This window comes from Eleutherodactylus coqui, chromosome 13 (assembly GCF_035609145.1).
Source record: "Eleutherodactylus coqui strain aEleCoq1 chromosome 13, aEleCoq1.hap1, whole genome shotgun sequence".
Lineage (NCBI taxonomy): Eukaryota > Metazoa > Chordata > Amphibia > Anura > Eleutherodactylidae > Eleutherodactylus > Eleutherodactylus coqui.
Window position 1 is genome coordinate 66,465,703 of NC_089849.1, and position 12,213 is coordinate 66,477,915.

Genomic DNA, 12,213 nt, shown 5'->3' on the forward strand with positions numbered 1-12,213 from the left:
TTACATACACAGGGTGCATTTACACTGCAAAGATGATCGCTCAAAAGATGGCTTTTGAGCGATCATTTTGCATAAACTACTACTTGGCACTAATGCTTATTAGTACCAAGTAGCAGTGTGTGAGCAGCTGAGAGCTGTAGTCAGGAAACAGACCTCCCGCTGTTTCCTGATTACTTTCGCTCTGATCTGCTGGTGGGACAGTGTTATCAGCTGTAATCAGCTCTCCGCGGGCAGAGCACAATGTGTGGTCCTGCCTATCAGCTGTTCTGTTGAACAATGGTTTTCAAGCAGAACCGAAAGCCGTCATTCGGCAGAAAACCGAAAAATGGGCACATTTAGACACAACAATTATTGCTCAAAAGATGGCTTTTTGAGTGAATTTTGAGCGATAATTGTTGTATCTAAACAGGCCTTTTCAACAAACTTTAAATTGACAAAAGCTATTGAAAAGTCAAGTCAAAGTTTGCTAAAACTGTGAGTTTAATGAATAAATTAAGTTAACATCTACAACATTTGTAGTCTTGACTTAACTAATGAAAATTGTGGCCTCACATAAACTAAATAAATCCAGTATAAACTGGATTAGAAAAAGTTCTAATCTTTGCTGTTGTGGAAAAATTTCACAGCTTCAGTTCTAATTCCTGACTATGTGGTATTATTAGGTAGAGAGAACCAAGAGTGGTACTGCGTCTCCTTGTGGAGAGTACCAAGTAGATGTGAGGAAATGTAAAGAGTACTTGCACTTTCATCTTCGGAGCGCTTCTGCTCCATTGGAAATTTTCATCTCCTTTCGGCAGCTAAAGACGGCCCCATCCAGTGCTATATATTGCGCCATCTTCAGCCGCTGAGAGGAGCAGAAAAAGGCCGACAGAGCAGGTACTCTTTAAAGACCATGCAATGCTCCTCTGTGAAATTTGGCATCATTTGGTACAATGCCCTTGCAATACCACCTATTGAATGGTAACTTCCCTATAAGTTAATACTCAACCTTTTAACAGGTCTCGCAACATGGCTCAGGATATAACCCAAACCAGAGTCTTCTCCAGAAGGAACAGATAACCATGTACAGAAAGGCTGTTTTTTCAACCGATTCATTATTTCCTATGAGATCTTTAAAAAAATTGCATTTCACTCACATGCCATTCGATTTGCATGTGATTGCGATGTGATTTTTTTTTTTAAGCAAAAATGCATCACGCTTGCATCCAAAATTGTAAATTTAAGAGCGCAATATCGGCCCCAGTTTCTTAAACCGGTATCATATTCGCCGCGTGAATGCAGCCTTACACTGAAATCAAGTAACATTAAATCTGTTTCACCAATTCAGCCTTTATTAACATAAATATTTGAAAGAAATCCTATTGCTCACACAGCTTATTCTCACACATCCCAGTTTAATTGGAAATGTCAGCTTTCCGGAAAAAAAAGTGCATATATCTTCATCTGGTAACCCTTTCCCTGCCACAGCAGCTTAAAATACGTTGTATTCATGAACTTCACATTTGGTCCAAGTGCTCTAACAATTTATTCCAAAATCCTCAATATTTTATTAATATTTGTGTTTTCCCGTCTTCCTGTAAAAAAAAAAAAACAACCAAAAAAACATCATATTGTCACATCGGTAATGTTTAGAAATGGAAGTGATGTCCCTTCTAGAAGGAACTGGGTTGGCACTCGCTGCACCACTCTATCTGGCACCAAAACATATTTATTACAAGGAGTTCCAAAATATTGCAGTTAGAGCATGCCCTTTTTGAGTGTTCCTCTCTTGAAACTTTGCAGCTCTATTTCCACCGATTGGTCATTATTGTTGATGTCCTGCTTTATCTTCATTGTGCTTTACTCATAAAAATGTAGTCGACCCTTGATCAAAATCCATAAGAGGGCAAGGAGGTCATTACGTGGCTCCAAGAAGTATTAAACAGGTTGTTGTGTGAGCGTATGTTAGACTCACTATTGCTTTATGCTGCAGCATAAAACTCTGAGCAGAGATTCCAGCCTGTATATTCAGTTATAGTACAGTAGGACCTCTACATGCAGCAGTCCATATGGTCAGTAGTTGGAAGTTTAATGGAAACAATTATAAGCTTGAATGGACAACCAATCACATCACGAGCAGTCCTTGCACAGAGCAACCTGTCCACGACGGTAGTCTCTACATGCGCACAGTCTGCGGAACTTTGTGCTTTGTCCTGAACAGCTAAAAAGTAGTGGTTCCCTCTGAAGATAGCATTCCCGGACAGAAGGTGACACAGCTGGGTACAAGTGACTCATAACGGATTCTGTACTCTCGCACCGGGCTCCGAGCCTTTAGGGGGCACAAGATGACATGAGATAAAATATATGATGAGCACTTCTAAACAGAACATTAAATATTAAACATATATGTCAATGAATCTCACAGGAGTTAGAGCTACATCTAAGACATATGTCGAAATTGGGCGGTTGTGACCAATCTGGCCAATAGTTACATGAAAATCTAAAGAAAATTATATATTTATCATTTTCCTAGCTGATCACATAGATTGTTTCCCATTTTGAGCACGTGTTGTTTCCTACAGTTGTAAAAAAAAAAGTAGTCCCATTGTAAGGGCCAAAGTGTGTGACCCGAAACCCACTCCAAAATGGTTGGCCCTCTTGAGTTGACCATGCTATTCTGTCTGGCATAAATGTCAGAAACATATGCAGCCTTGTTCCAAATGAGATTTTATTAGTCTCTGTTTGACTAATGAATGCTTATGCTTCCACCCTGAAGTTCTATCTGAATCTTTTTTTCAGGGGGTTAAGATGGAACCCTAGGATGTACAGTTGACCCTTTCCAATCCAATTGTGGATTCAGGGTTTCCTAAAAGGCTTTCTCTTTTTGCTGTTATACAACGATGCCATCTGTTGGCTAAAGCCAGTGTGCATGCGCCAGAGAGGCTCTGACAGCGGAGTGGCTGGCAATAGACGGTCGGACGTCATCTGACATTGGAGCTGTACAAATTTCAATCAGAATGCAGGAAGACGTCAGACAGTGGATTGGAAAGGGTTAAAGGGGTTTCACCACCAAAGGTCTGACAGCTATGGCCCCTACCAATCCCTAAAACTGTACCCTTGAATGCCCTTGTGAATGGAGTAGTGAAGCAAATGCTCAAGCATTACTTCATTCACTTCTGTAGAATTAAAAAAAATGGTCTGGTACGATGTTAGCCAGTAGAGCAAAATGTGATTGTTCTCAGTAAGAGAACCCAAGTAATCTTGTAGATATGATACCTTTTAATGGCTAACAAAAATACAAGATGTTATAGGGAGCTTTCCAACCTACTAAGTATTATGTATACAAAACACATAATGTGTATCAAAACTCATGATATATAACATCATGTGTACAAAAATACATGATGTTATAGCGAGCTTTTCAACCTACTATGTAGGTTGAAAAGCTCGCTATAACATCATGCTTTTTGTTAGCCATTAAAAGGTATCAAATCTACAAGATTATTTGGTTTCTCTTACTGAGAACAATCACATTTTATTCACGTCTGTGAAACAGGTCGTGATCGATGCACTCAGCAATCTCCGTCTCCCATAAAAATAGATGGAGCAGTGGTCACAGATTGGGGGCACAGATCTTGGGTAGCTAGGGGCCTCAATGACTTCCAAATGTGGTCTGATTCTTATGTTTTGGTTAGAGATGAGCGAGTATGCTCGCTAAGGCACATTACTCGAGCGAGTAGTGCCTTAGCCGAGTATCTCCCCGCTCATCTCTAAAGATTCGGGGGCCGGCAGGGGGCGGGGAGCGGCAGGGGAGAGCGGGGAGGAACGGAGGGGAGATCTCTCTCTCCCTCTCTCCCCCCCCCCCCCTCCCGCTCTGCCCCGCTCCCCGACGCAACTCACCTGTCACTCGCGCAGGTCCCCGAATCTTTAGAGACGAGCGGGGAGATACTAGGCTAAGGCACTACTCACTCATCTCTAGTCATGGTCCTTTTACATGGGACGACTGTTGAGTGCTTAAGCACCCAACAGTCATCCTAACAATCATCGCTCATGATAACTGCCAAATGAAGGCGGAGCGCATCGGTGATCTCTTCTAGCAGACCGTCTCCATTCAGAGAACACAGGCAGTTATTCATAGATGATCGACTGTCTTTTTACATGGGCCGATTATCAGCAGGTTTTTATGCCTGCATAAACTAAATGACAAATGATAGGCAAACAAATGATCATTTCGCACAATCCAGCAATTGCCTGAATGATAATGCTCTGTGTAAAATAGTGCTAAACTAATAATATGCAAACATTAGCAATTTGTATGTCTTTTATTCAGCGCATTCGGTAATCATTCGCAGTAGAGGGAGAAAAAATAAGTGATCACTTGAAATTAATAACTTTAGCTGCAATCACCTCCACCAAATGTTTCTTGTAGCTGTACATAACATTTGCACAATGCTGAGGAGGAATTGTAAACCATTCCTCCCTGCAAATGTGTTTCAGTTCATCAATATTTCTGGGATGCCTTGCGTACACAGCGCTTTTCAGGTCATGCCACAGCATCTCAATAAGGTTAGCTGCGTTTTTTTTTCTTCACATACTTTTTCTGTTTAGAAAATTAATCATATCTTGCACTGGGGAACTTTATTGTCGTTTACTGATTCCACAGCCGTATGTTCCTAAGGTCTACCAGTTGCAAAGTCTCTTTTCCTCTTGATAACCTGTTGTAATTGCTGAATAGAGATGAGCGAGCATACTCGCTAAGGGCAAATACTCGAGCGAGTATTGTCCTTAGTGAGTATCCGCCCGCTCGTGAGAAAAGATTTGGGTGCCGGCGGGGGGTGGGGAGCGATGGGAAAGAGCAGAGGGGAGATCTCTCTCTGTCTCTCACGCCCCTGCTCATTCCCGCAACACACCGCTCACCCCCGCCGGCACCCGAATCTTTTCTCATGAGCGGGCAGGTACTCGCTAAGGACCCTTAGCGAGTATGCTCGCTCATCTCTATTGCTGAGTTATTTTACTATGATTTCTGTCTAAAGGTGCATTTAGACACAAAGATGAGTGCTGAAATGATGGCTTTTGAGTGATCATTTTTACATAAACTACTACTTGGTACTAATGCCTATTAGTACCAATTAGCAGCATGTCAGCCGCCAGGAGTTATATTCAGAGAACAGACCACCCGCTGTTCTCTGAATAAATTCTCTTTGTTCTGCTGTGCTGATTACAGCTGAGACCATGTAATCAGCTGTTATCAGCGCTCCCCGGGCAGAACACCGCATGCGGACCGTCTTATCAGCTGTTCTACTGAACGATGGATTTCATGCTGAACTGAACTCCATCGTTCGGCAGAAAAGTAAAGATGGGCACATTTACACGCAACAATTATCTCTCAATAGATGGCTTTTGAGCGATAATCGTTGTGTCTAAATGGGCCTTTAAAGACTCTCAACATTCTTGTAGTATCCCATTCACATTGTTTCTAACACGTCTGTGAGCACACAAGCACTCTAGTAACATTTCAAGGTTTTCTAGACTTAGGGATTACATCTTCTTTCTTCATTAAAAGTAAAAATAGTGAAATTAGATTAACATAATTTTTTCCACAATTTTTCACAATGTTTTTCCGTAATTCCAGTATTCTATATCTGTATAATACCTGTAATAAAAATGGCAGCCTTTGACCCATTCCAATTCAGTTACTGCAAGTAATGGAACACATCCCTGAATACGTAACTGCTTTCAATATTAAATTGACCATTTGATTCACATAACACAAAACAAAGAATCCTTGATCAGAGATCATAAAGTCATTTTCCAAAGGACTTTTTGAAATGAACGGCACTGATTGTCCGGGTCCTGGCTGAGCTCACTTTCTACAAACACTTGAACAGCCAGCTTTTTCTTCCTCCTCTCAGAACTTTTCGGTGTTTCCCCTTCTATATCATTTTTACTCCTGACATCAACATTTAGTTACCAACCTGTGATCACCGTCATTAATACCTTCACTGCTAATTCCAGAGCTGACAGATGGAGGGCGCTCACTTTGTCACTTGCCTGCCAGGCTTAGTAATCGTTATCTCCAATATATTACTATTATTATATAAAAAAGCAGTACGGCACAAGATCTCAGCCTGGTAATTCATGTTCATAACGCATCAGGAACCTAGAATGCCGTTACGTATGGGCATAAAATGCGTGCAGAGCTCAGCAGTATGACCTTTTGTTACTGACAGATGTTAATTCTGTCAATACTGAGATTTTTCAAGTGCCAGTCAAGGTCTTTAGGCACGGCGCCCAGTGTGCCGATTACCACTGGGACCACTGCTACTGGCTTGTGCCAGAGATGCTGTAGTTCCACATTCCAATCTTCATATTTGCCATTTTCTGTTGTTTCTCGTCAGTCCTGTCACCACTAGGTATAGGAATCTCAGCCAGCCACACCCTTTTCTTTTCAGTGATGGTCAAATTGGGCATGTTATGGGCCAAGACATTATTATTATTTATAACAATGATAATACACTTTTACTGCTTATTAAGAAAAAGTTTGTGAACCCTTTAAAACTACCTGGATTTCTGAATTGATTAATTGAAGAGATGTGGTCTGAGTGTTATCTAAACTGTTAACCCGTAAACAGTTCATTTCTTTTATTCAGCACATTGAGTATAGTGCAGGGAGAAAAAGTAAGTGAACCATTGAAATTAATAACTTAGTAACAATCATCTTCAGCAAATGCTTCTTGTAGCTGTAAATAACATTTGTACAACATTGAGGAGGAATTTTGAACCATTCCTCCCTGCAAGTGCATTTCAGTTCATCAATATTTCTAGGATGCCTGGTATACACAGCCCTCTTCAGGTCAGGCCACAGCATCTCGATAAGGTTAAAGGCAGGACTCGGCCATTCCAATAACCTTTCTTTAGCGAATTACACGTCTACATTGGGACACTTTCATGTTGAATCATCAAACGTCTCTTCAGCCTGAGTTCATGGACTAATGCCTTTAATTTCTCCTGTAACATGTTTCGACGCACCTTAGATTTCATTGTTCCCTCAGTGATCACAAATGTCCAGGCCCTGAGGCAGCAAAGCAGCCCTAAACCATGATGCACTTTGTCTCATCTGTCCATAAAACATCCTCCCAGAAGGATTGTGTAACATGCAGGCGATCTCAAGCAAACTAGAAACAGACCACAAATGTTTTGGACAGCAGAGGCTTCCTTCATGGTGTAATTCCATGAACATTATTCTTGATTAGTGTTTCCTAATAATCCACACATGAACACAGGAGGCTTTTGCAATTTGCAACATCTTTGGTAGGTCTCTTACTGTCAGTCTTTGTTTCTTTCTCACCTTTTCCAAGATTACTGTCATGCTTCCAAAGTGATCTTAACGAGGTGCCCTTTCCATTTTAAGATCATTTGTTTAATCATAGATTGATGTACACCTAGGTATTTAGCAATGCTTTTGTAGCAACATGTCTTCTGAAAGTTGTTTGAATGAAGGCATGGTTTACACTAACCAATCATTCTTGAGAAGAACAGATTAAATAAGGGCACACAAAGAACCAGGCTTTGTGTGCCCTTATTTAATGGGCAAAACGCACGTGAAACCCTCACTTCCAAACTCACCTTCTTAATTGAAACACCATTGGCTAATTAGCACTTAGGGTCCTTTTAGACGGGCCGATTATAGATTGAACAAACGAGTGACATAATTGCTAGCTCATTTGCTCTCGCAGAGCCTGTTTAGACAGGCAGATACATTGTTGGCCTGTTCAAACAAGAAATCATTCAGAATCATTCAGTCTTTCACATTCGCTGCATAAGTGAATGCAGGGACTGAACGAGCGCTGTTTAAAGTGAAGAATAAGCAAATGAGCCAATGATGATTTTTATGCCTACATAAAATGAATGATAAACGAAAAGTGAACAATTATCATTCGGTCATTGGCTCGCATCTAGACCGAACGATTACTGTTCACTTTCGATTTTTTGAATGATAATCACTCCATCTAAAAGTCCCCTTAGAGAAGTCATTAACACAGAGGTTCAATTACCTTTTCTCTATGTACTGTAGTTATTTACTCAATGTGCTCAGTAAAAGACACGAACGGTATACTGTTTGTGTGTTATTCATTTAGTTAGATTGTGTTTGCCTATAATTAGCACTTAGATAACGATTAGAGATGAGCGAACATACTCGGTTCGGGTGTTTTTGGACCCAAGCACCACTTTTTCCGAGTAACTGACTACTCGGACGAAAAGATTCGGGGGGCGCCGGGGGGCGGCGTGGTGGAGCGGGGGGTAGCAGTGAGGAACAGGGGGGAGCTCTCTCTCCCCCCCACCCCCCCTCTGCAACCCCCCACACACCCCCGGCGCCCCCCAAAGCTTTTCGTCCGAGTAGTCAGTTACTCGGAAAAAGCGGTGCTCGGGTCCAAAAACACCCGAACCGAGTACGTTCGCTCATCTCTAATAACGATCATATCATATTTTATTAGTAACCAATACAGAAACCTAGCTAATTCCCCAGGGTTCATTTACTTTTTCTTACATCTTTTATCTCACTCGAATGCCCCAATTCTGATACCTTCACCTTGGCTAAAGAAACTTTCTCTATGAAAGTGTAAGCCCCGATCATTAACTGCCTTGAATGGTTTGTTCCCTATGGAATACTTTCAGAACGCAACAAAAAGCAAGACATTCTGTAAAGCCAATTGTAACATCCATGTAAACTTCAAAACAGCCAAAAATAACATTTCTTCAAAAAAGACAAACTTTCTTTTCTTCTTCCTCCTTGGAGATGTAAAAAGGGATGATAAAAAAAAATCTTGTTCAGATCAGTAGAACCTACATTCTGTTTTAAATGTAACATTCATCTTTGAGTCCAACAGAGATCCCTCTGTAGTGCCGACGTCTTTGAGCTGTAGATGCAGCTGTGTCTAACCCGTTGCACCATACTGTTCCATCTCTTCTGTACAAACAATTCAACCTATGAGAAACTAGTAGAAGCGCACACTGATCCAAGAACATCGCTGTTAGAATGTCTTTATAGTTAAGGAACCATCTCTTATTGCTCTTCGGAAATAGCTTCTTTAGGTACATTTACTAGCAATCCACATGTCCACATTTAGCTAGGGGCCACTCTTGATCTAATCAGACAAAATTAGTTAGCTTTAGACTGGAAATTTCGGAAGTCTCCGTATGTTGGAAACAAACTTCAAAGTTGAGTGGTAAGTTGATTGTGAACTTTTCACATGAAGGCATACATTTTTTTGGCTATCGACATAGTGACAATATAGAACATTTAGCAGCATCTTTAAGCAAGGACTGTATATACTGTATAGGCTGGTCATATACAGAAGATATTTCTTAGCCGAATTGTTATTCAAAGGTGTCTTCCTGACTTTTAGGAAATCAGAAAAGTGGTGTTATTTTAATGGGAGGCACGATTAGCAGCTGCTAGATGCTTCTGGTGGCACTTAGGAAAAAAGACCAGACTGGTTAAAATCTAACTGGAAATGGTTCCGATCTGAATGTGAAAGTTTGTTGATGGATGTGTCTATTATGTGTCTATTACAATGAGTGGAACAGGTTACCACGGGAGGTGGTGAGTTCTCCTTCAATGGAAGTGTTCAAACAAAGGCCGGACAGACATCTGTCTGGGATGATTTAGTGATCCTGCACTGAGTAGTGGGTTGGACCCGATGACCCTGGAGGTCCATCCAACTCTACCATTCTATGATTATCTTGACTTATGGTGCGTTTAGACGGAGCAAATTATGGTTCCAAAAATCGTTCAGGTTAAACATGAGCCAACGACTGAATGATGAACGAGAATTTTTCAGCACAGTTTCAGCCGGCATAAAAATCATCATCGGCTCGTTGGCTTCTTGTTAGGTTTAAACGCTGATCGTTCAGTGTTTCACAGGGGAATGTGAAACGCTGAACGAGAAGTTCACAATTCGCAACAATGACCTACCTGTCTAAACAGGCGGCCCTAGCGCGAACAAGCTGGTGATATTGTCATCAGCTCGTTCACTCGGGCAAACTAGAATCATGAGGGGTTCTCATTAGGTGTAAAAGGAGTATTACATGTATTGCAAGTTTTTGTTGCCTAATTACCCTAATTTCAAGTTGTATTTTTTATGTACTCATTGACTTTTTGCCTTTTATTTGATTTATTTTGGAAAATATGTAATAAAAATTAGAGTTATATGAACCCGAACTTCAAGCATCACATGCTCATATGAAGTTCCAAGCTCAGGTCCGGAGACCCACAGTCAGGTTGGGACACACTTACGAAATCCATACATAAAACTGATGCTGCAAAAGACAGTGTGGTTAGCCCCTTAGATGTTCTTAGGCATCAAGCTCTCCATACAGAGGAGTCCTAAGTCTTGGTTTGTAACAGGATATGACATTGGACTGTAGTATACTTACTGCTCCAGTACTTGTTGCCTGTTGATGATGCTGAAGAATGTGGGTTCACATACCAAGTCCCGGTCCCAGCATGCACTCGTACAGGATTCTCCTTCTGCAGACAACCACACCTGCATCGATGTTACAGGGGGCCACATGGATGGTGGAACATCACTGGATGACCAAACCAGGTGTGTATGATTGATGAGAACCAAGGAAGAGGGAAGATTAAGCTGGGATGTATTAATGGGAATGGGCGGAGGCAAAGGAGGAGAACAAAACTCCTGGAAAGGGATTTTATATCGGAAGGATATAAATGAGTGTAATAAAGGATAAAACAGCAAAAGTAAAAAGGGAATTGGACAAACATTGAGGAAAAGAAGGAACAGATTACAGTATTTGGAAGATATAGGTTTACGGAATAAAAAAAGGTTGTTGTGAGGCAATGGAGGATGACGAATGATGGAAAAGGAAACACAGAGAGAAAAAGAATTTAAAGCACATTCTGCTGGGTTATGCACTGATAGGCATTATCTGTAATGAACATTTCCAGCAAATTGGGGTATGCTAATATCAGTTGTCCAGACACAGCCATCAAACTGGCAGCTTTTCATTGATTTAACAATTTTGTGGTGTAGTAGGGAGCACAGTTTACGGAGGGTCACCACTGGAGCAGAATACATTTGAATACAAGTATTTAATAAGAATAATGCAGGTTCTGCATGTTTTCTGGGTTGTTACAAGTATCTAATGCACAGACAAAATAGTGCTAAGCACTTTTATTTGTATGGTACATACATAGTATATCGCTTGATATTGGGGTTGTATAGATATTCACCTGTTGGTTTTGGGAGTATAGGATGAAACTGGAGCACTCAGAGGAAACCCATACAATCATATGGAAAACATGAAAACTTCATGCAGATGCTGTCCTGGATTGGATGTCAACCTAAGAGCCCATCAACAGTGCTAACCACTGAGCCACAATGCTGCCCAGTATCTGCTGGTTGGCATCTTACCTGGTGCTGGATATAGGCATGGAGTCTCTGCAACATTCCCTCGCTTGTAAACTCATAAGGTAGGTATGGTTCAATCTATGGACAGGGAAATGAATAGATCTATTATCGGTTATGTCTTGTAGACACAACTAACTACATCACATTGTCTTGCTATTAAATCCATTATTATTTGTTAACAAGGGAGTATGGCTCATAGGATATTCAGTGCATCTCTTAATAGCAGACATTTAAGGTCATGGTACATGAGTCCTGAACACAATTGTGTACATGTACAGTATAACTATAGCAGAAGACATATTCACCAAATATACTAAACGACAGAGTCGTCTCTACATAGCAACATTAATACAGCAACAAGAGCCCAGCTCCTGTTCACCAGGTAATAAACAGAGAATATTAGGGTTCTGCTTCCATGACTGCAGCTTTTCTCTCCTCATCACATTGTCTAATGAGTTCCCTTGGGCCTCGTCCCTGAGCTCAGTGATATACTATTATTCTTCTGCACAGAACCTTCCAGATAATGAGACCTCTCTCTCGGCTTCTCAGGAATATTGGCTGTTAAACCACCCGCGACTGACACCTCTACGGCTCAATGACCTCAAATTGAAGCATTAGCCAGACCTCAAACCCCTTTACGGCTGATTCGCTCCTCCGTCCCCTCTGTCCTCCCTCCAGCTAGTTACATATCTGTTTTTTGCCAAAGGGAATGCCATCTATCTATCTAATATCTATCTATCTATCTATCTATCTATCCAATATCTATCTATCCAATATCTATCTATCTATCTATCTATCTATC

The 12,213-nt window shown here is 41.0% G+C and overlaps 1 protein-coding gene across 1 annotated transcript in view; it reads right to left on the bottom strand.

Moving 5' to 3' along the window:
• Nucleotides 1-1,311: 1,311 nt before the first annotated feature.
• The window catches only part of MGAT5B (alpha-1,6-mannosylglycoprotein 6-beta-N-acetylglucosaminyltransferase B), a 90,814-nt gene continuing 79,912 nt past the window's right edge, over nucleotides 1,312-12,213 (bottom strand). Inside the window, exons 17-19 of the mRNA XM_066586394.1 lie at nucleotides 11,415-11,489; nucleotides 10,417-10,679; nucleotides 1,312-2,308 (exon numbers count right to left, since the gene is read on the bottom strand). Of these exons, the coding sequence (XP_066442491.1) occupies nucleotides 2,110-2,308; nucleotides 10,417-10,679; nucleotides 11,415-11,489 (537 nt within the window). The 3' untranslated portion in view covers nucleotides 1,312-2,109. The remainder of the gene's footprint in view (nucleotides 2,309-10,416; nucleotides 10,680-11,414; nucleotides 11,490-12,213) is intronic.